The sequence below is a fragment of the Diabrotica virgifera genome, chromosome 4 (genome assembly GCF_917563875.1).
Source record: "Diabrotica virgifera virgifera chromosome 4, PGI_DIABVI_V3a".
In the NCBI taxonomy this organism is placed as follows: Eukaryota; Metazoa; Arthropoda; class Insecta; order Coleoptera; family Chrysomelidae; genus Diabrotica; species Diabrotica virgifera.
The window spans coordinates 219,804,768-219,829,191 of record NC_065446.1 but is presented as its reverse complement, the minus strand read 5'-3'; the positions used below and the strand labels follow the sequence as shown (position 1 = coordinate 219,829,191).

General features: G+C 34.3%; 1 protein-coding gene across 1 annotated transcript; it reads right to left on the bottom strand.

The window, feature by feature from the left end:
• Positions 1-1,056: 1,056 nt before the first annotated feature.
• Positions 1,057-24,424, bottom strand: LOC126883310 (cytosolic beta-glucosidase-like). Its single transcript, XM_050648680.1, has 7 exons — positions 24,257-24,424; positions 18,443-18,712; positions 15,557-15,726; positions 7,460-8,106; positions 3,256-3,393; positions 2,167-2,270; positions 1,057-1,216 (listed from the first exon to the last, which is right to left on the bottom strand). The coding sequence occupies exons 1-7, from the start codon at positions 24,304-24,306 to the stop codon at positions 1,087-1,089; spliced, it is 1,509 nt and encodes a 502-aa protein (XP_050504637.1). The 5' UTR covers positions 24,307-24,424; the 3' UTR covers positions 1,057-1,086.

Below are 24,424 nucleotides of genomic sequence, written 5' to 3'. Positions count from 1 at the left end.
TCCAGTTTTTTTATTTTTAAGGTTATTATATCATTTTCTATTTGTTCTAAATATCTCAGCTTCGGTTTTCCTCTTGTTCTTTTTCCTACTGGCATCTGTTTGAATATGTTGTTTGGTATTTCGCCTTCTTCCATTCTTTCTACATGTGGGACATCCTATTCCAACGCAGCCGTCCTATTTTAATGAATGTTATGATATCCGAATCCTGGTATATTTTGTATAGTTCAAAGTTGTACCTTCTTCGACAAATTCCGTTTTCTTTTGTGCCCTTATATATGTGTCGCAAGATTTTTCTTTCAAAAGTGGCTAGCCATGTTTCCTCTCTTTTAGTGAGTGTCTAGGTTTCTGAGCCGTATGTGAGTACCGGTGTTATTAAGGTTTTATATATTTGGCATTTTATTTTTCTTGCGACCTTATCTGATCTTAGTTGCCGAAATAAGCCATGGTAACTTTTATTGGCAATAAATATTCGCCTTTTCACTTCCTCCGCAACGTTATTATCAGACGTGACTAGGGATCCCAAGTATGTAAAGTTTTTTACCCGCTCAATGTTATGGGAGTAAGAGAAGACAAAAAGAATTACCAATGCATTTTCTGGAATAGATTCACAGAACAAGACGGGCACTCTACAGCTGCAGTTTGCATTTGAAGATAACTTGTACATAATGAATCATTTGAGGTTATTTAGGCTCATAATAAATAAATTAAGATCATTTGCTCGCTGGATGAGCACACATTTGGTGAAGAGGCAATTCTAGAAATTTCACAAAAAGAACGATAAACTAGGGAGAAAGGTGCATAACGCCACATTTAAGCAGCGTCACCGCTTCGAAAATAAATATCCAGTGTCCTCAGCTTTATTTTGGTGACAGGTGAGTAAAGGAGTTAGCTTGGATTGGAGGACCAGGGAAGTACCGCCTCTTTGATCTTCGGACCTGAGAACACATTACTCCAAGAAGCTCATGTCCCATGGAGCTGGGATTGGCTTTGTTTTGTGTATGTGTGAATGCTTTTTTGCCGAGATACTTTGGTATTAATTACAAAAAACTATAACTGTTTAATATAATAATTTATTTATTATTACTATCAGTTATCTACACAAGAATCTACCAAACATTTAGTTTTAATCACATTAGCGTAGTATTTCGAAGAATCCTTAGCAATTCTTGGCAGTGAAGGGTCAGATTGGTTTACATAGTAGATGCCCAGTTTGCCACTAAAAATAAATGAATTAGTAATAAGTAGGTAATAATTAAAAAAAGCTATGAAATATAGCAGCTAGTGAAATTTTTAATTCACAATCATAAAAATATGATAGTCTAGCTTTTAAGTACTGAATAAATTTCATGCTACACAGTTAACTTCATTATAATCAATGGCGTTATAATTATTTGTGAGTCTTTGCCACGTTTATTATTGCCTTCCATGATTTCGGTCTTGTGCCACTACTTTCCATTGTCTCACTCCCATTTCCTCTAGATCCTATCTGGCTGTATCTTTTCACCTTTTCCTGTGCCATCCTAGAGACCGTCTCCCATCGGGTTTTTCCCAAAATACATTTACAGCAATTCATTAAGTTCTGTTAAGTAACAAAGTTAGTTCGCTAGGTTCGCTTGATCATAAAATATGAGAAGAGCTGCTACCTCTTGCTTTATTTTTTTAATTCAACTGCATTTTTATGGAGTTCATTAGTTGGATCCCACAGAGATGCTCTTTTAAAAACTGATGGAATAATTAATATTTCTTCGTCAAAAAACCAACATGTTTTCTCACTAGACGGCTAAAAAGGCACCAACTATGCAATGTCGCCTGTTGCGAATATTCTAGAATTCTAGAACATTTGTTTCACTTCGCTGCTCACTAGATGACTCACTAAAAAATAGATGCTAAGGACGTGCAAGCGATAATGAAACATCCTATCATTTGAGCTATTAAACTCTATTAAATTAAATATACGTAGTTATTAGGTTTGTTCTAGCAAACAGTCAAACTAGTCAGAAACCGTTAGAAAACAGTTGGTCAATGAGAGAATATAATACAGTCACCAATGTTATCCCCTCTACTCACGCTGGTCCGCCATTCGCTGATGGTTTCAAACCGTTTGAAACTGATGCTAGAACAAACCTATAATAAAAAACGCTCTAAAAACAAAATGCTGTTACTTACTTGAATCCTTGAGTCCATTCGAAGTTATCTATGATACTCCATAGAGTATAAGCCGTAACGTTTACTCCATCATGAATTGCATCTAACATGTGACTCATGTATGCCTAAAACATAAAAGAAATGCATGATTTCATTCGTTATTCAAATTAAGAATTTAACAAGCCTTCTTTATATAGAGGGCCTATTCAGGAAACCAAATTCAAACAGTCGAGTCGCCTACGCAGAAGACCTGGAAATAATGACGTTTGAATGTATTTGTCTCTTTGAGCTGTGAGGCAATAGCTTAAGAGCATACAGTAGCGATCAACAGGTAGCTACAAACGCGGTCCAAGATTGTGGCTGTAATTTTGAATATTTTGTCGAAATATTTGGAACACATATTCGTAATATAATAAAGAATGGCGGTACAGAGTCCAATTTCAGAAATATGTTAGTATGTGAAGATAACTCTATAACTAAATAAAATATTGCAAAAAGGAGCCTGTAGCGCCATTAATAAAGACAAAAAAATACACTTTCTTCAAATAAACTTTTTTATCCCATGCCTAGATTTTGTGTCATATTGGATCTACTAAAAATCGATTTTCTATAACAAGAAATCGAACGTGGCTGACTCGGCAACATTTCGCGCCTATGAGTATAAAAATTATTTTTTCTTCTTAGTATAAAAATGTCACTGTCAGTGTCGAATTACCGACGCACTGTTGCCTCACTGTTGATAGTTCGCAGAACTTTCGAAAAACAAAAATATTGATAACGCGCTACAGTTTACTCTTAAATGATCAGTATTCCCACATCGTAAAATAGACCCTGACAATGCATTGATAGATTTGCCACCCAGATATTACAATTTTAGACTTATTTCTTTAAATTAAAGGATGAGAATAAGCATATTAAAGAAAGTGTAGGGGTGGCAATAATTGTGCCAAAAAGAGAGAGAATAGTTGAAGATTGTTAGTATTATATTCAATGCCGAAATAAAATCAGCCAATATAAAGAATTACTCGATTGAAAGTTTCTGGACGCATCAGCAAGGAAAAAAAATACTGTAGGAGTTAGTATAAAAAGGAATGTTATAATTTTACTTACCTGAATATACTTAATTCTGTGCTCGTCTTGTAATGTTCCACTTCTATCAGACACACCGTTTTCACTAATAACAATTTCAATATCTCCGTAAGTCTTTTTCATCCATCTAAGTAGTCTTCCAAAACCCCATGGTACTTTCTATAAGAAAACAATACTGTGACTATTTGTTTTACAATTAAACAAAGTAAAAGTTAATAATTTATGTAGATACTTTTTTATACTCATACGCAGACACTCATACTTCAGAAATATTAGAACCTCTTGCTACATACCTGATATCGGTACAATAATACGAAGATCAGAACAAGGATTAAGAATATAAACGCCTACAAACTGCATATCGTATGACACAAGACGAAGAGGAAGAAGAAGTTGTCCAGCAAGGTTGTTACCAAAAGTTGATGGCCTTTTACACATTTTAATTGCAGAATATAACACTGAACTATCTACAGTTAGACTAGAGGCCAACTACCTCTTCCTTTAAAAAAGTATGTTACAAAATCTAAGAAATTATTCACTGTCCATCCAATTTTAGTTAACAGCTTCGGAGCTGAAAGGAATTTGTAATTTAGCGGTCTTGGCAGTCAGCGTATACTTGTAGGCCTGGATACAAGCACCATTAGCTATTGAAGCGCTATTCAATGATTTTCGGCTTATGTAACCGCACCTTAACTACCCGAACCAAATAATTGCCGCTGAACCGAGCCAAAAACTTTAAAAACACTTATGGTAACACCCCATCCCGATGAGTCTTTTTGATTCCAGAATACTTCCAGAATCAAAAAGAATAATGGTTGCAGCTATGAAAAAAGAAGCTCCTGAACACACTCCTCAACGTGCTTGTTCGGATCCAGTGGAAAAGTTCTCCGGAATCTTGTAGGGAGCAAGTGGGGTGCAAACCCCCAGGTCTTAAAGTCAACAGCTGAGGCATGTTTCTCAACAGGAGAATATGTTTGTCCCGTCTGGGGTAGATCTAGACACGCCCAACAAATCACCACGGCGTTAAATGAAACATGTAGAATAATTGCTGGTTGTATGAAGCCTACCCCTCTACCCCTACTGTACCGAGCAGCTGGATTCGCATCACCAGACGACCGTAGATGCACCTTACAATATGTGGAGAAGTTCAGGCAAACTTTCGATGAAAGGCACCAATTATACGGGTTTGACGAACCGCCAGGAACCAGCTGACTTAAATCAAGGAAAAGATTTATAAGAAATGTCAGCTTCGAACCACCCGAACTGTTCCCCTTACATCCATAACAACCTAATGGTATGAACCTGGACTAGAGAACCTGGCGGACACTCAACCGCAGACGCACAGGTGTTGCCCCTTTAAAACAGAACCTCATTAAATGGGACATCAAGACAGATAACGACGCACTTTGTGAATGTGGGGAAATACAGAACGTGGAACATCTGTGAGTATGCAGACTTTGCCCATCACAGTGCACCCTGGATGATTTATGGCTAGCAAATACAAAGGGTGTAGACGTAGCCCGATACTGGGCAGAAAAACTGTAGTCAGATCCAGACACGAAAAAGTAAAGTAAGTCCAAAACGTGCAACCGATATGAAATCTTCTGCATTTTTGAAGAGTAGAGGTCTGGAGCAGTTTTTTAATGTAAGCTCGAAACAATTCTTCAACATGCTTTCACTTCCGGATGACATTTTGAAAAGAGATCCAGTTCAATGGAAATATGATGAAAGTTTCAAGGCAGCCAAAAAGATGGTGAAGAATTTAGTAACGACAAATGATAGGGCAGAAAGACCAGTTGCACTAATTGAAGACCTCAATAAAAAAAACTCACTAATAAAGAGGAACAGCTACAATACCTCTTGCAAGTAGTTGCGGATCATCTTAAAAATGTTTTAGGGTTCTACAAAAAGTAAAATATTGAAAACAAAACAACATAAGAAGTAAGAACTATAGTTAACTTTTCATACGTATGAAAGATATTTTATTTTTAATAATAAATTATTATAGTTATTAAGGTACCAAGGGTATTATAAGGATAATAACGCTTGAGGTGAATGGTGTATATACCGAGGACTTATGGCCCGAGAGATATACGTTGACCGAAAGCGTTATTATCTATAATACCCGTGGTGCCTTCAACGTTTAAGGTCCGATTAATTATTCTTTATATGCAAAAAATTTGAATGAATTTTGAATTAATTAGTTAATAAATAAGTATATTTACCACCAATAGGACTTTTCATTCACAGTCATTTGTTTCGAGCTTCTGTCATATGTCGTATAATCCGTGTATATTAATATTATACACAGATTACACAACATATGACAGAAGCTCGAAACAAATGACAATCGATGAAAAGCCCTATAGTCGTAACGTAATTGTGGTAACCATAGTTTTACTTAGGTTGTTATTTGTCAACTTGACAGTATTTAACTAGTTAATTAAATTTAATGCCCTAGGGTGTTATTTTTCAAAATAACGCCCTAGGGCATTACAATATAATGATATTATCATACTTAACTGACTCCGAAATCATGTCATTGATGTATAGCAACTTACGCGATGTATAGCACTCGCCGCTGTCGCTCGTGCTCTAAACATCGCGTGCGTTTGCAAAAAGCATACCTCACGAAGTGTTTCATAAATAACTATTATCTACTCTATGTCATATTATGTCGTATAAGTTTTTAGTTTGTGAAAACTCTCATTATAGATAGCAGTGCGTGAAGGATTTAAAGTGTACGTGAAGTAACAATGTATTTTAAATGGGATTTACTTTTTCGCATTGTTTTTTGGCACACTTTCATATAATTAAATATCCTTAACTTTCGGCGTTGTCATGGTGATGACAATATGAGCAATAAATTACAAAAAAAGTTTTGACAGTTTCGTGGTTTGAAAGTAGATAAAATTTTTAAATGTCAAAGTTCTAAAAATTGTAGAATAGAAATGAATTCCAGTGACGAAGAGTTATAGTTTTTTTATTTGTTTATCGAAGAGTAGATAAAATATTGTATGAAACTGTGCGTGAAGTACTTTTTGCGAACTTACGCGATGTATAGCACTCACTCCGTTGTCGCTCGTGCTCTAAAAATCGCGTGCGTTCGCAAAAAGCATACTTCACGAACTGTTTCATAAATAACTATTATACATATATCCCAATATCTTATAATGACAATATAATAACTTAAAAAATGAATATACGAAATTTCCAGACCCGTGGCCACTTCTAAATATTTACTGATTTTCATGAGATTCCGCACGTTTAAGTTTGATGTAGAATGGAATACTTTTGAGGGGTAAGAGGTTAAAATTTCAAAATTTAAATTTTCTCACATACTTTAAGGGCCACCCTACGGGAGAGTTTGAAAATGACACTGCAAATGAAAAATGGATCTGGTGGATGTAAATGGAAAATAGACTAATTGTAATGAAATGATGCTTTGGAGAAGAAGCTGCAGATTAACATTATTATATTATGATTAGCAGGGATAATCAGATCCATGAACTGGGAAGAGGGCTTGGTCTTGGGCATGGGCGCCCATACCCATGGGCGGGGGCGGCCGTGGCCCCCTCCTAGCTTTTCTTGTGCTGTAAACTATATACGGTTATCCTAAGTATACAAAATATAATGTGCAACATCTTCACGTCTGCCTCCCCCCTGAAAATTTTTATATGGGCGCCCGTGGTCTTGGGTGAGCTGCTTATGGAAAACTGAGAGAAAACTTTAAAAGTGAGCTGCCCACATGCCTGAAAAGAAGAGGATTTGATCAATGCGTCCTTCCAGTGTTGACATACGAGGCAGAAAACTTACCTTAACAAAAGCCTCAGCTACCAATTTGAAACTCACACAGAGACGAATGGAGGGATCCATGTTAGGAATAACTCTGCGAGACAAAATAGAAAAACGAAGTGATCAGGAGAGGAACCAAGGTGACTGACGTCATCGAAAGGATAGCCAGACTAAAATGGAGATGGGCAGGACACATATCTAGAATTACAGATGGGCGATAGATAAAGAGGTCACTGTAATAAAAACCAAGGTAAGACAAAAGAAGACGGTCGACCACTTACCCGATGGACTGATGATTTGAGAAAGCTAAATAAAAACTGGATGAGAGCGGCGCAAGGTAGATGGGATTGGAAATACGATGAAGAGGCCCATGTTCAGCAGCGGACTTTTGAGGCTGAAATATGAAGTATTATATAATTAAAATACATACCTTAAACCAATCAATTGCTGCAGTTTCCCACGTCGATTTTTGATACACATCAACTCCAGCATCATCATCCCAACTAACAATTAAAGTTGGTTCAGCTCGAGCTTTGACCATGAATGATGTATAGTGGTTAACAGCCAAATAATCATATGTTCCTTTAATTAGCTCAATTTCCTCATCAGAGAAAGCTGGCAAACGAGATTCCTTAAATCCTTGTTTTTTACTAAACTCGGCAACGTTGTCGATCATAATTTGTGGCCAGTTTCCGTATACAATTGGATTAGCATACATGCCGTACACAAATTGACGTTTATGCTCAGCTGCAGTTTCATCAGCTTCGCTCTCAGTTTCTGGTTCGTACCAATCGGAATCAATAACAATTGTAATTCTGGATTTTAATTGTTGTCTGTATGAAACATCGTATAATCTCCAGGCTTTAGCGTGAGCCAATAAGACGTGTCTAGCACAAACGTATTCTCCAACTCCTGGAGAAACTACTCCCGGAGCGTATCCTCCATTTCCGTATCCAGAGTGACAGATCTGTTTAGGTTCGTTAATTGTTACCCAACTATCGACGTATTCTCCAAAAGTTTTAAAACAAAGCTCTGCGTAGTCTTGGAACCAGTCAACAACTTTTGGATTTCGCCAACCTGCAAAAAGTAAACATTAATTAATATAAATTTATTTTTAATAAATTTATATTAATTAATGTTTAATTAATATAAATTAAAAAAACTTAATAATAACGGGCTTCGAAACGTTAATAAATTCATTTTTTAGTAAAATTGTGGCTTATTTCCCATAGAAAATACTTAATTATAAAAATGCCACAAGGAAATAGCTTCAGAACAACATTAATCAATATAAACTGACCTCTGACCAGACCTCTTCAGTGGGGCTACATGAACACCTAAATCGAAACGAAACCAAACCAAACCAAGTTGTCTATTTAAATGTTACCAGGGCCCTGATTCTAAATCAAATTTCGACACTCAACAAGTCGCTTTCAATATGGCGACGTCGAAATGCGACTGTGCTAGCCTTGTGGATTTTAGTTGAACTAACGAAATGACGTCACGAAATAGCGACTATCGAAATTAATAGCGACTCCAAAAAAGTGGTTGATATTCTTTTTCTCATGATCATCTTTCAGTGCGTCACAGTTTTTCGATTTCTCTCTAACGCATTAAATTGTATGTGACAGAAAAAAAGGCACGTCTGGGAATACTTCGGTAATTATTCTAGTTCGGTGATTATTCTAGTTGTCGATAGATGGCGCCATAATCAAAAAAGAATTATTTATTAAATAAAATAATAATATTATCAATATAATCTGTACAATTTATAAGACTATACAAATGAAAGAAAATACCATTTTATAAATGCAATAGACACAATTGATTTGGTTTTATTCCAAATTGAAAATAAAATTTGACAATGTCAGATTTAACTAAAATGTCACGTTAGAATAAATGTCATAAATGTGTATTATCACGGACTTACCTTTTTTTCTATAATTTGTGACGCACTGAAAAATGTTCATGAAAAGGAGAATATTATAATTTCGATGTCGAAATTATTTGACACGGAGATGAATGAATGGCCAAAAGCGAGGTTAGGTTTAGTTTAGATGTGTTTTGTTTATTTCTTGCAAGGAAAACTAAAGCAAAAGGTATTAATATGGCTGGGTTTAATTGAAATTTGCTTGTTTTGAGGAATTAGATAGAATAGTATTAAATTAGAAATATAATAATTGAGAATGTCCACAACATGAATCATCAACTCAATGAAAGATGTAAGGTAATAATCTGGGAAAATTAGTAAAAAACAAGGAAAATTAATTACCAGCTATTTTATTGCTGGACATGCTGAAATCAAATCTTAAGATTTCCTATATTAGTAATATAGCTGTGCAAAGTTCACAGAAAGTGTGCTATTTTGTTTATAAACAAATTAGCGCTCCGAAATCTTTTTTTTAATTATTGCTCTATAACTCCGAAAATTTTAATTTTAAACCAAAACACTCGCATAAAAATTGACAGTAATTTAATTCTGCACATTGATAATTTATTCCAATTTCCTTCGACGGAAATTTTCCTCGGAAAATTCGGGTTTTCCAAACAAAATCTTTAATTTTCAACTAAAATTTGAGAGAAGTAATTATTTATCAATAATTAAATAATTTGGTGACAGTGACATAAATCTTTTTTGTTATGAGTGTCTTGAAGATATGAAAATTTGTATGTACAAAGATTACCGGAATTAAAAGGTATCTAATGGTTCAAAGATTAAAATCCTGTTGTTTATAACTCTGTCGCAAATGCCGGTCAAATTTGACCGGTTATACCTGGAATCACTACTCGCAATTCAATTTTTTTTCTTCGAAAAGGGCACAGAAGCCGTGCCCTTTTCAACAGCGTTAACTTAATTTAATTTAATCTAATATTTTCTGTGGGGATCTATTTGTTTATAAGCCAAAAAATGTTTCCTTATAACATTCCTGAGACCGCTCAAATGGTCCAATTTCAATCCTGTAAGGTACGTTGAATAGGTATAGTGCTTTTTTATACGAAAATCATAGTTATTCTGGTGTATCATAATCTTTCTGGTTATTATTTCGACCGAAATTTTTTAATTAACATTTTAATTATTGCTAAACTATTGGTTAGATTGTCGCCGGTCTCCTGATATACAGAGAGGGGCTAAATTATGGAATAAATTCATTTTCTCTAAAATGGACGATTTTAGAGAAAAATCCCGAAACAGGTGCGGGAGCACGCCAAATAGAATTCTATTTTAGTGACGTCACGTTGCCTAGCAACCGTCGATTCTCCCATTATGAAATTCTATTTTGTGACGTCAGCAAAATAGGATTCTATTTGGCGTGCTCTGGGCCCAGGTCGATTTTTATTTTTAAATTAAATTTTTTTGGCATATATTTCAAACTAGTGACGTCATCCATCCGAGCGTGATGACGTAATCGATTATTTTTTAAATAGGAATAGGGGTTCGTGTTGTAGCTCATTTACAAAGGCGTTCAATTCTCTATTCAGTATTATAAACATTAATATAATTATTTATCCAGGCAGGCCAAAAAATTTTTGAATTAAATTAATTGACGCAAGAAAGAAGAATGCATGTAATTTATTTAACTCAAAATACATTCTATTGCTGTCAGAAAATGGAAAAAAGGTTTATTTTGCAAATAAACATTGCTTTTAGCTTAAATTAAATGTTCAAACTGCCAATAGGTAGGAGGGAGGCTGTTTGTGATTTAATTTAAGCGAAAAGAAATGTTTATTTGTGAAATAAACCTTTTTTTCTATTTTCTGACAGCAGTACAATGTATTTTGAGTTCATACATATGAATTACATACATTCTTCTTTTTGCGCCAATTAATTTAATTCAAAATTTTTTTTTGGCAACCCTGTATAAATACCTAATGATATTAATGCTTATATTACTGAATAGAGAATTGAACGCCCTTTCAAATGACCTACCACACGACCCCTATTCCCATTAACAAAATTATCGATTACGTCATCACGCTCAGATATATGACGTCACTAGTATAAAATATATGCCAAAAAATTGTAATTTAAAAATAAAAATCGACTTCTTTCGGGATTTTGCTCCAAAATCGTCCGTTTTAAGGAAATGAATTTATTCCATAATTTAGCCCCTCTGTATAATCTACTATAATAAATCTTTCATGTCATCAATTATTTAAATATTGATAAATAATTAGGTACTTCCCTAAAATTTTAATTGAAAATTGCAGATTTTTTCGGAAAACTCGGATTTTCTGAGTAAAATTTTTGTTGAAGGAAATCGGAAAAAAATAACTTTGTGCAGAACTAAATTACGGTGAATTTTTATTTGAGTGTTTTTGGCTCAAAGGAAAAATTTTAGGAGTTACAGACCACTAGTTGAAAAAAAAAGAAGATTTAGGAGTGCTAATTTGTTTATAAATAAAATAACACACTTTCTGCGGACTTGTCATACCCCATATTACTAATATATGCAATCTTAAGATTCGATTTTAGCAATAAAATAGCTGGTAAATAATTTTTCCCAAAAATGGCATTTTTTCGATAATTTTCCCAGACTATCAACAAATTCCAATAAACCGAAGCGCCAACCCAAATTCTGAGCAGTCTCAACATGATAAGGTTAATATCCCCAGTTGTAACTAATATCGAAATGAATAAGAATCGCTATACTCTGCGGCTGCCATGGCGGTGTCGAAATGAAATTGCGACTGTCGAAATGAATTAGAATCAGGGCCCAGGCCCCAGATAGTGGTTCTATGAGAGTTTTCAGATGTATTGTTTACATCTGGGACTCCTCATTCAGGGGCGTAACAAGAGGCCCCCGCAGCGTGAAGCTTGCGGGGGGGGGCCCAATCGAGCAGGGGCCTCATCTTGTCGTCTAATATTATGTAAAAATCTGTTATAGGTATATGATTTTACTTTGTGTGTTTAAATTTAAAAACGTAAATTTCTAAATAGGCGTATTCGGCAAGTGAATCATCTCATATCTAGAAATTTAGTCCTTTCCGGTCTCACGAACAACCCTCCTGGGTGACGACAATAAATTATAATGCTTTGTACGTGACTATTGAAAGATTTGAGAATTGCAATTTGCCGAATTTTAGAACAATATTTCTAAATCTAGAAATGGGCTTTCTCTTTAATCTTTACCTACGTTTAGTATTTTGATACAATTATCCAGAGGCGTAACAGAGGCCCCCGAAGGGCCCCATCTTGTAACAAGGGCCCCATCTTGTTGTCTAATATATGTAAAAATGTGTTGTTATATTATTTGCATACATACATACGTTTTTTAAGTAGTGCAGTATTCAAAATGAAGTTGTCCATCCGAATTAATAAAATTGTAGATATATTCGCTGATAGTAGAGAGTGCACGAAGAAAGTTGTTCATCTCATAGAATAATACTAATGTAATCATTTAGTAATTTTTGTTCTATTTTATTCTATACCAATAAAGATGAAAAATGTAGGTCGTCATAAACAATGCATGAATACACCAATAGCTCAGTAAATTACATAACAGTTTTGGAGTAAAATTATCAGCGTCACGACGGACGTATTTGCTTGACAATTTGGATTTAGGTTCTAGTTACACTCCACTTCAAAGTTGGATTTATGCCGTTGGTTGCTTTTACTTCGGGAGGTGACACCACACTTTGGGGTGAAAATCATACGTTTAAAATAAGTCCGCAAATGTATAAATTGACTAATTAAGCAATTTTTGTTCTATAGAGTTTTTTATCTATGTTAATACTTTTAAAGTCATTTGCGAGTAAAAATGTTTATTTTTCAACAAAAAAAACAACGTTTTCAGACGGGTTTCTCGCAAATAACTCAAAAATAAGTATTTATCGAAATAAATACAGTCGAACCCGCTTATTGGCATAGCCTTCGTGCCAAGCAAAAGTATTCATATAACCGGAATATTCTAATAACCGATCATTGGTGGCTATTAGAAACGTTGCGGGTCCTCAAATTTCTATTCCTTAAACCGGGATATTCCATTAACAGGTATTCGAATAAGCGGGTTCGACTGTATTAGATATCGAAAAAATATTTGTAGCAAAAACGTAGCTTATAAGATACACAAAAATGGTGTACTTATTCATGAAGTCTATCGACACAGTAAAAGCACAATTGAAGCTCATGAAAAATTATTCTTATTCGTCCAATTCCAAATCGAATATTTCAACCTGAAATAACCAAAAAATTAAGTAATTTTCGAAAAAAACTGATTAAAACTTTTTTAAATGTTTAAAAAAAGCTTTATTTTTATTTTTTATAAAAGTTTCTAGCACCAAAACTTTTTTGGTAAAAAAAAAATCGTGAAAATCGGCCCCTATTTGGCACCTCAAATAAAATTTATCATTAGTACTTTACCATTGACTTTAAATATTTATTGTTTTTATGATCTGACCGGTTCGAAAATCTTATTTTTGATAAAATGTGGTTTTAAGTAAAAAAATTTTTTTTATTTTGGAAAAATGCCTTTTTTCAAAATACCTTAAAAATTATTAGTGATACGAAAAATCTCATAGAATAAAGAAATGTAGGTCTTTCTTTTATAAATATTTTGGATTTATCCGGTAAAACTTACAGGTCATATAAAAAAGTTAAGTAATTTGTAAGGCGATAATGATTAGTTTCATTTGGGGTGCTAAATAGGGGGAGATTTTCACAAATTTATTTACGAAAAAATGGGATTATTGGTATTTTGGATTGGATTTATGGTATTTTGAGCGTAACTGGCTTAGTTTTGATGCTAGAAACTTTTGTAAAAAATAAAGCTTCTTTTTAACACTTTAAAAAGTTCTAATGAGTTTCCCCGAAAAGTATTTCATTTTTTGGTTGTTTCACGTTGAAATATTTGATTTGGAATTTGACGAATAAGAAAAACTTTTCATGAGCTACAACTTTTCTTTTACTGAGTCGATAAACTTCATTTTTGTTTCATTTTTTTTTTATAAGCTAGATACATTTTTGCTAACAATATTCTTTTCGATCGAATACTTACTCTTTCAACTATTTGCGAAGAATCGCCTAAAAACGTGTTTTTTTTGTTGAACAATAAACATTTTTACTCATAAATAACTCGAAAAGTCTTGAGTTGACCAATTTGGTGGTGACACTGAAAGTTACACGGTATCGCGATATTTTACGTTTATTTACTGGGTTGTAACACATATAGGTATTTGTTACACATGTCGCATTTAGTAGTTTTTTAAAGGGGCCCCATTTACAATTCTGCGGGGGGCCCGACGGAGTTTGTTACGCCACTGTCTCATTTCTTTAATAGATGTCGCTACAGCGTCCGGTACGCGAATTATTTTCATATTTCTGCTTAAGTAGACAGCTTGGTTTCGTTTCGATTCAGAGGTGTCCATGTAGCCCCACTGAAGAGGTCTGGATAGATGGAAACGGACTTATGGGAATGGTGGATCATCTCTGAACCTAAATGAAACATAAGCTGCCGCTAATTTTTCATTTTACTCATTTTTTGAGTACACGGAATCAATTTTCGTTGGAGTTTTTCCTAGACCAATAGATTAAATGTGACTGCATAGTGAAGAACCAGGCAACCAAATAACGTTTACAAAACGTTGAAAAGACGTCATAATTATCACCAAACCACGTAAGTTTATCACGTTTTTTCGACGTCGAAAGTCACGTGAATATGTCCCACCACAACTGACGTCATTTTTATCACGTTTTAAATACGTGATATCAAAAACGTAGTATAATAAATGAAGTTTGGAGTCAATGTCATATCAATATAAGTAAAACATTATCAGGGTTGCCAAGTCAGTTTTTACTTTTTCAGTAGTTTTGCTTTCAAAAATCAGTATTCTTTTAGGCCATGTAAATACAGTAAAACTTATGTTATCGGTCACCTGTAAAAATCGGCCACCTGTACTAACGGCCACTTTAACAAATCTTCATATTATGAAGATTTCCTTATTTAAATAATCCAATAACAGGTCATAATTATGACCTGGTATTTACGGCCATCTTTATAATACGGACGCGGCCAAATAATTTCGTATTTTTAAAGCCAATTTCATAGAAATTTACCTGTTAATAACGGCCAATATATGTTGATAGAATTTAGTAGTTTTTCAGTAGGTCAGTAATTGGAGTTAAAATCAGTAGGTCTACTGAAAAGTCAGTAGACCTGGTAACCATGAACATTATAAGCATTAACTCTTTAAGCTCCTCCCATTTTTGTGACGTCATTAAAACGTGTTTTTACACGTATTTTAACGTCATTAATCTTACGTATTTAAAACCACCTACAAAAGACGTTTATACGACGTAATGTTCAAACACGTGAATATATTCAACCAAAAACTGACGTTTCCTCGACGTTATTGACGTCACTTGGTTGCCTGGGGAGTCCCTTTCGTCTCCTATATTCGTCGTCTCCTTGCCTTATAAATGGTAAAAGGCAGAGACTAAGGTTTTTACCAGAAAGTGGTTTCACGAGAATTTTGTGGAGTCCCTTTCGTCAAAGTTATAAATAAAATTATAAATTTTAATAATAATTACCTCCTTGTTTCTCAAGAGCTGTTGGTATATCCCAATGGTACAAGGTAACAAATGATTTTATTCCTTTGGCACGCAGTTCTTTAAATAGATTTACATAATAGTTAACACCTTCTTGACTAACATTGTCAAGGGTTCCGTCAGGTAAGATTCTGGACCAAGCTATAGAAAATCTGTAATTAAAATTAATTGAGATATGTTAAAATATAAAACAATTTGGGTATAGAAAATAATTAGCCAAAAGCAAGTCTCTGTAACGAAATGACCTAGTCACCGTAGCCCACGGCAAAATAATGGTACAATCAGAGATTGAATGCAACAGTCTCTGAAGGTAGTTACAGAATAGACTTCAAGTGTACGACTTAATATAAGTCCAAAATCATGAAAGAAGGAATTGAGTCTTCTAAGCCTAAATGGTAAAGATTTAAATCTTCTGAGTGAAGTAAAGTGGTAATATTAGACTCAAGGCTTACTTGGAACTAGCAAATAGAACATAACCAACAGAGTGGTAACTACGTTAACGGTAGCCAGACACAAACCTGTAAAAATTAGTGGTTTAAAATAGACATGTTATAGTGGATTTATAAAATGGTGATAAAACCACAAAACCAGTGGCCTTCTGACTACCCTAGAGAACCTATTGTCTTACTCGCTGTAAATCACTAAAGAGAAATAAATCCTCAGGCAATGATTTAATACCATGTGAAATACTACAGTTACTAGGTGACAAAGGAATACATATCATCCATTTTATCTGTGTCGCTGTTTGAAATTCAGGAAAATTGCCATCTGATTGGTGTAGGTACCTCAAGTTATATCCCACTACATAAAAAAGGAACTACTACCAGATGTGAAAACTACCGCACACTGTCACTAATAACACATGCTAGTAAAATCTTGTTGCATATCATCAAAAACAGATTAAAAACCTATTTACATTACCAAAGACCTCAGGAACAAGCGTGGTTAGTAAAGGTTAAAGGTACAAGGGAACAAATCCTGAACCTGGGACAACTCATTGAAAAGTCTAGAGAATTTCAAGTACCTATGATTATATGCTTCGTTGACTACCAAAAGGCATTTGATTGTTTAAGCTGGATAAATCTATGGTCAATTTTAATAGAAATGGGCGCACCAACGCACCTGGTGACACTTATTAAAAATCTGTACCAGTCCATTAAAGCGACAGTACGACTAGATCATAAGTTCTCAAACCAATTCAAGACCGAGAGAGGTGTTAGACAAGGATGCGTGTTGTCACCTGACTTATTTAACATTTATGGTGAACACGACATGAGGATGGTTTTAGAAGGATGGGCCGGTGGAGTAACAGTAGCTGGTAGGAAAATCTCCAATTTAAGATTTGCTGATGACACTACACTTATAGCAGCAAATGAGCAAGAAATGAGCAAGAAATGAGCAAGAAACTCTTCTGCGAAGAGTTGAGTACGAAAGCAATAGAGTTGGTCTGAAAATCAATAAAGCTAAGACAAAAATAATGGTGGTCGACAGATTCGACACTATTCAACTGACTAACATGTTACAGGAATACCAGATAGTAAACACCTTTATCTATCTAGGGGTCTAGTATAACTAACGATGGTAACTGTGAAGCAAAAGTTCGGAGACGTATTGGTATGGCAAAAAATGCGATGAGTCGCCTAACTAAAGTTTGGAAAGACAGATCTATCTCTCAAAATATCAAGATGAAACTGGTGAATGCCCTTGTATTCTCAATATTTCTATACGGATCAGAGACTTGGACTCTTCGCGCATGCGAGCGCCAAAAAATTGATGTCTTTGAGATGTGGTGCTGGAGAAGAATGCTGCGCATAACTTGGACAGCTCATAGGACAAACGTTTCCATTCTAAACCAACTCAATATTAAAAAAAGGCTGTTCACAATATGTCTGCAACGAATTCTGCAATTCTTTGGCCACGTGGTTCGCAGAGGTGACGACAGTTTGGAGAGATTAATTGTTTCTGGAAACGTTCCAGGGAGAAGATCAAGAGGACGATCACCAACTAGATGGTCTGATCAAATAAAGCATTCAGCTGGAAACTCATCCTGCGAAGCTCTTAGAGCACCTGAAGATAGAGACCAATGGAGAAACATTGTTAGGAATATTGGAAGAAATCACGATCCTCAGTAATGGGGAAACGACAAGAGAGAGAGATAAAAACCACAACTAGTACCATCCTCAAACCAAGCGAGGTGTAAAGACACGCTTATCTCGGAATTATAGGGCCCATGAGGGGCACACCAACGGCAGCTACGGAGGCCCTACTGGATCTCCCTGATAATTGTTTGAGGGGAAGCGGGCATGGAATATTATACACTGCAAGAAAACCTGATACGTATATCCTGGATCGAGCAGGTGACCAACGAGTAGGTACTACGCCGGATAGGTAAGGAGAAAGATAAAGAAAAGAAAGTTTGAATACTTGGGTCACTTTATGAGGCACAGTAAATATAGACTACTTCAGCTAATTATCTAAGAGGGGTCCAGGGAGGATGAAACACTCGTAGCTCCAAAACATGCGGCAATGGTTCGGATTGTCATCTGCTGAACTATTCAGATCTGCTGTAAACAAAGTCAAAATAGCCATGTTAATTGCCAACATTCGGAACGGACAGGGTACGTGAAGAAGAAGAAGTTAATTCTAGGATAGTACTAAATAGCTTAATTGCTCTGCAGTCTTCAGTTTTTTTTTTTTTTTTCTAGAATTTGGCTCTAAGACGTTAAAAATGTCTCCAATTTATATGAATGTTAATTTTTTATATATTAATACACTTTTGTTGACTTATTCTAAATTTTAAATAGACAAGCTCGTTGCTACTAATATATTATCATTCTATATATTATAAAGTAATAAAATTTAACTTACCTATAGTAGTCCACACCAACTTCTTCCATACAACGAATATCTTCTTTATAAAGATGGTAAGAATCAGTAGCGACATCACCGTTAGTTCCATCATCTACGCGTTCGGGATGTTCGTGGAAGAAAGTATCCCAGACCTGTTCACCTTTTCCATCCAAATTCCAAGCTCCTTCTATCTGGTAAGCGGCCGTGGCAACACCAAAAGTAAAACCTTTTGGAAATTTGCGGTTGGTTATTGTGTAGTTAGCAAATTCATCGTCTCCATCTGCAGCTCTAAATAAGAAATATTAATTATTTCAAATTTTTTAAATATTCATAATTTTGTTTTAAAATGTATGAAAATAAGTTTTATACATAGTAACTATATTAAAAAAAAATGAAAATGAAAAACAGTTAATATTTCATTCTGTGTCGGAGGCAACCACTATCCTCTTATGTACCGGGTGTCCCAATAAGAATGGCTCTCGGCCATATCTCAGGAACTGTTTATAGTACAACTTTGGGAAAAACATTTTATAACAAAAGTTGCCTCGGGAAAAGCCTGGAAATTATTTTCATAATTGTAGCTCCGCCGCTAGAGGGCGTAATTGAATATCAAAAATTAAAAAATCAAAATTTTACAAAATTTGCCTAATGAAATGGCACTAAAAATCCAATCATCATATTCTTCATAAAATTCTGCGCATATTTTATTTCACAAGTTTAAGTCTACCTTTGCAAATAAGAGGTGGGGTGAGTGGGAACCTTGTTATAAAAAAATGGCTGAAGTCCGGTTCTGCTAAATCCAATTTTGCAAACGTGGTCTTGTTGAAAACAGCTCTTTTTGGTCAATGTAAGAGTTATAATTTCGAAACAGCTTAATAAGTAATGCCAGCTAGGAGGCGTTATTTATTTTTTTTTCAGAAATCTAATTTTCTTTGGAAAAATTAAATACACCTACTTGTATTGTATTGTATATATGCATTTTTAATCCTGCATCACAAAATTAGACCAAATTCTAATGCAGCAATGGTCTATTTTGAAATATGGACAATAAATCAACAAGAAACAAATAATCTATAAATATGTGACAGAAAATTTTTGAAGAAATGTATAAAAATAATAATGAGAATTGGAATGGCAGATAATATTTTAAATCAAACCGGCAACTGGTGTCTGTTTTCAAAAAAACTGATAGTGTTTAAAAACTTTATTAAAATTCACCTAAGTACTTTCAGCATATCAAAATGCCATCATCAGAGCTATCGTCTCATAGGTATAAATACCTCAAATGAAGACTAATCGTTGAACAACACATTACAAAATTTAAAATTGACCCAGGGATCAACCACTGGTCATGGGTAAAAACCCTTAAATTATATAATTATCACATTTAATGTGAGTTCTAAATAATGACTACCATTTTACATTTAACAGCTGTTACTAAATGTTACTAACTGTTAAATATAAAATGGTAGACATTATTTAGAACTCGCATTAAATGTGGTAATGTATATTTTAAGGGTTTATATATAGTAATGTATATTTTAAGGGTTTTTTACCCATGACCAGTGGTTGATCCCTGGGTCAATTTTAAATTTTTTATAATGTGTTGTTCAACGATTACTCTTCATTTGAGGTATTTATACCTATGATACGATAGCTCTGATGATGGTATTTTGATATGCTGAAAGCACTTAGCTGAATTTTAATAAAGTCACACTATCAGTTTTTTTGACAACATACACCAGTTGCCGGTTTGATTTATATAGAAGTATGTACAAGTCATACAGTCTTTTTCTAAGCATAATATTTTGACAACCATGGGAATACAAGAGAGGAAAACCTTAAATAAGATAAAGTGGAGATCTTAAAAACTTTAGATTAATATGAATACTGGTTTATCTTATTAAAATGGTTCAGTCCGTATAAAGATACGTCATTATTAGATGTTGCATTGCAAAGAAAGATCTATTTCCCACCGTTATTCGCATTTCAACTTCTCGTTCTATTTTGTTGTCATTGCTGATTGTTACTCCCAGATATTTAAACTTTCTAACTACATACTTAAAAGATATGATTGTTTATGGGCATATTTTATCGTATTTGCCGTCGTTCTAGTTTTTAAAATGACCGTGTATATTGTTTTGTCTTCATTTATTTTTAGATCGATTAATGCAGCTTCTTTCTCGGGCTTTGAAGAAGTGAAAACTTCTTCAACAAGGTTCAAAATTCCAGATATATAAGACTATAATACGACCGACCAGCAGTGGCCTATGTAGCGAAACATGGACGCTAACAAAAAGAGAAGTAAATAAATTGCTGATGTGGGAACGTAAAATTCTTCGAGAATATGACGCCATTTTTATACTTTACGACTTCGGTCGTCACGACAAACGGTTGTAACGACAGTTTGTCGTACATTCCATTAGTCCAATACAGCAATGTACGGAGCCTTTCACACAGGACAACCACGACCAACTGTCGTGCCGTTGCTCTTCGGCTGTCGTCCAATGTCACTGAAATGGACGACGCGCGACGGTCGTTTCGTGCCGTGCTATCAGTTAACCACGGGCATAAATCAGTGCTTCCATACTTAACGACAGTTAGTCGTGTAGTACCAGTGTATCCAGTGGCACGTACATAATATCAGACAGTATAGATGGAATTTTTACCTATATAGATACAATACATAGATAATCATCTGGTTGGAATTATTTTATTGTGATGACAAAAATTTTTAAGGTTTAACAATGTTTACGACTTTGGCAAAGTGCCGAGGAATAGACCCTATTATAAAATGCATTATTATCAATGTATCTACCCTATTATAAAAATTGAATCATAAATGTGTAACCGGGAATATCTAAAATTTCTTGTTAATAATTTAAAGATTCTTTTATAGCACAGTTTAGACATTGACATAAACGTAGATATATTGATATTCGTGTTTTATTAAAGATTATTTAAATATATGTATAGATATTGGTATGTATTAAATATGTATAGATATAGATAATCGGTATATTATAGTTATTAAGGCACCAAGGGTATTATAAGGATAATAACGCTTGAGGTTAATGGTGTATATACCAAGGGCTTTTGGCCCGAGGGATATACGTTGACCGACAGCGATATTATCTATAATACCCGTGGTGCCTTCAACGTTTAATGTCCGATTAAGTTAGTCTTTATATGCAAAAAATTTGAATGAATTTTGAATTAGTTTTCAAATAAGTACATTTACCAGCAATATTCGTAATGTAATTGTGGTAACCATAGTTTTACGTAGGTTGTTATTTGTCAACTTGACAGTATTTAACTAGTTATTTAAATTTAATACCCTAGGGTGTTATTTTTCAAAATAACGCCCTAGGGCATTATATCATATCTAAATAATATAATAATCTAAAATCAGTTTTTTAGATGGATCTTTTAAATATTGAAAGACGAAAATTGAGCCCTATAACAATAATGATTGTTCACTAATTAAATTGTATTTATTAACAAAATAGGTATATATTTTTTTATACAACTATTCGTACTGAACTGGGATAACAAAAATGGGACAACAATGCTTAAAGCAAGCATTTAATTTAATAAGCTGGGATCACCAAAAATGATCAGGGCGAACAAAAAAAATTTATGTAATTTAATGTTTGTATTTTGATAACTTGTATGAAGAAAAATTTGAAAGTACACATGACATGGGAGAGCAATTAAGAGAGATTTTAAGAGAAGAACTGGTAGAAGCGATACGAAAATTACAGATAGGTAAAGCTCCAGGGGAGAATGAAATTGCACCAGAAATGATCAAATACTTAGGAGAGAAAGGGAAAGACTGGCTGTGGACAATATGCAAAGATGCATGGAAGGACAAGAGGATCCCAAAAGATTGGGAAAACAATTTAACACTACCAATACAAAACAAGGGCAAGGAAACTCTTTGTCACTGACATGCGGAAACAATTAAAATATTTATTTTGGTCATTTCTTAAATCTCCAAAAAGTGTATGATATAAACCTACTTCTTCTCTTTTTCCGTTGATTGGATGCACCCAATGTAGGCGATTACGTCTCTGTCTTTTTTACGGCGATAAAATAACCATAAAGCCAAAATTTTTGCCCGATTCATTCTACGCCCTGTGCTCTCTACGACAATACGATGAATACTGTCGTAAAGTGTGAAAGTCCGATGAGTACGACAAACGGTCGTACGACCAAAGTCGTAAAGTATGAAATAGGCCTTAGGCAGCGTGACAAACGAATGGAGGCGCAGAGACAATAATGGGTTAAAATCTCTCTTCGGAAAGGAAAATCTAGTCAGATATTTCGGGTGCAAAAAAATCGATCCACTGAAAATTTGGTCATTTTTGATGTCTCGAATTTCCTAAACCTGTTGTCAGATTTAAGTGACTTTTTTACCATATTATAGCCTTATTCATTAACAATATCGCTGTAATAATATTGTTGCTAGACAGGTAAACTACATACAATTTTTGACATACAATTAATAATTTTATGTTCACCATTGGGGTGCATACGGGTAATATGATCGCTCATAATACCCATTTGCGCGCTAATGGTGAATATTAAATTCTTAATTGTATGTCAAAAAATGTGCAATAACTACGTCTTAAAACCTACCAAATTTGATTTGCATCTCATCTGGTTTTAAAGCAATAAACAAATCGTCAGTTTGTAAAAATCTCTCTTCGGAAAGGCAAATCTAGTCAGATATTTCGGGTGCAAAAAAATCGATCCACTGAAAATTTGGTCATTTTTGATGTCTCGAATTTCCTAAACCTGTTGTCAGATTTAAGTGACTTTTTTACCATATTATAGCCTTATTCATTAACAATATCGCTGTAATAATATTGTTGCTAGACAGGTAAACTACATACAATTTTTGACATACAATTATTAATTTTATGTTCACCATTGGGGTGCATACGGGTAATATGATCGCTCATAATACCCATTTTCGCGCTAATGGTGAATATTAAATTCTTAATTGTATGTCAAAAAATGTGCAGTAACTACGTCTTAAAAGCCACCAAATTTGATTTGCATCTCATCTGGTTTTAAAGCAATAAACAAATCGTCAGTTTGTAAAAAAAAAAAAAGAATTGAACATCCCGTATCTTGGAAACGAAGCATTTGCGGACATATTATTATAAAGCAAATTTACATTATTTTCATGTGTAAAATTACCCCCTAAAGTTTGCCGCACTTATTTCGAAACACTCTGTACTGATGACGAACATAGCTAGTTGTTGAAGTACCTAACTTTTTTATTATCAAACATAAGCGATTGAATCTAAAAACAGAATGTTAAGAAAAGCTGAGGCTATAGTTGGTTTTTAATTTCACTATTTTATAAACGCTAGAATAGTCCACAGGGTGATGCGATCTTTGAGAAAAAAATACAGTTTGATTGGTACACCCGGTATACAATGACAGTTTACTTGTCTAGCAACAATATTATTACAGCGATATTGTTAATAAATAAGGCTATAACATGGTAAGAAAACACTTAAATCGGACAACAGGTTTAGGAAATTCAAGATATTAAAAATGACCAAATTTTCAGTGGATCGATTTTTTTACACCCGAGTGTATAAAGGCTAATAGACTAAGATGGGCAGGGCATGTAATACGCAGTAACGACAATCGCCTTATAAACAATGTATTTTGGGAAAGACCAGATGGGAAAAGGTCTGCAGGACGACCTAGAAAAACCTAGACCTAAACAAACATGGAAGGCAATAATAAACGCTGCAAATATTCACGAAAAGCTGTAACGCCATGGATGATGTATCAAGATGTAATACGTACCCAAGAGCCAACACGCCTAGAAACACTAAAAAGCAGCCAACTAACTTCATTTTCTCGGAAGCTTGATGCCGACTGAGACAAATTTGAAACTAGTGTATTTAATATAAATAAATTAAAAACTATAAATCTTATCTTGATAGCAATCTCAAGTGAATTGTTTTATTCACT

Bases quoted from the DNA above. Each gene is read 5' to 3' on its own strand.
- LOC126883310 (XM_050648680.1), bottom strand. From the start codon at position 24,306: ATGAAGTTAGTTGGCTGCTTTTTAGTGTTTCTAGGCGTGTTGGCTCTT. The intron at 18,713-24,256 runs GTACGTATTACA...TTTCTTATTTAG, and splicing joins CTAGGCGTGTTGGCTCTTGG to AGCTGCAGATGGAGACGATG. The intron at 3,394-7,459 runs GTATGTATTTTA...GTTTTCTTATAG, and splicing joins CAGCAATTGATTGGTTTAAG to AAAGTACCATGGGGTTTTGG.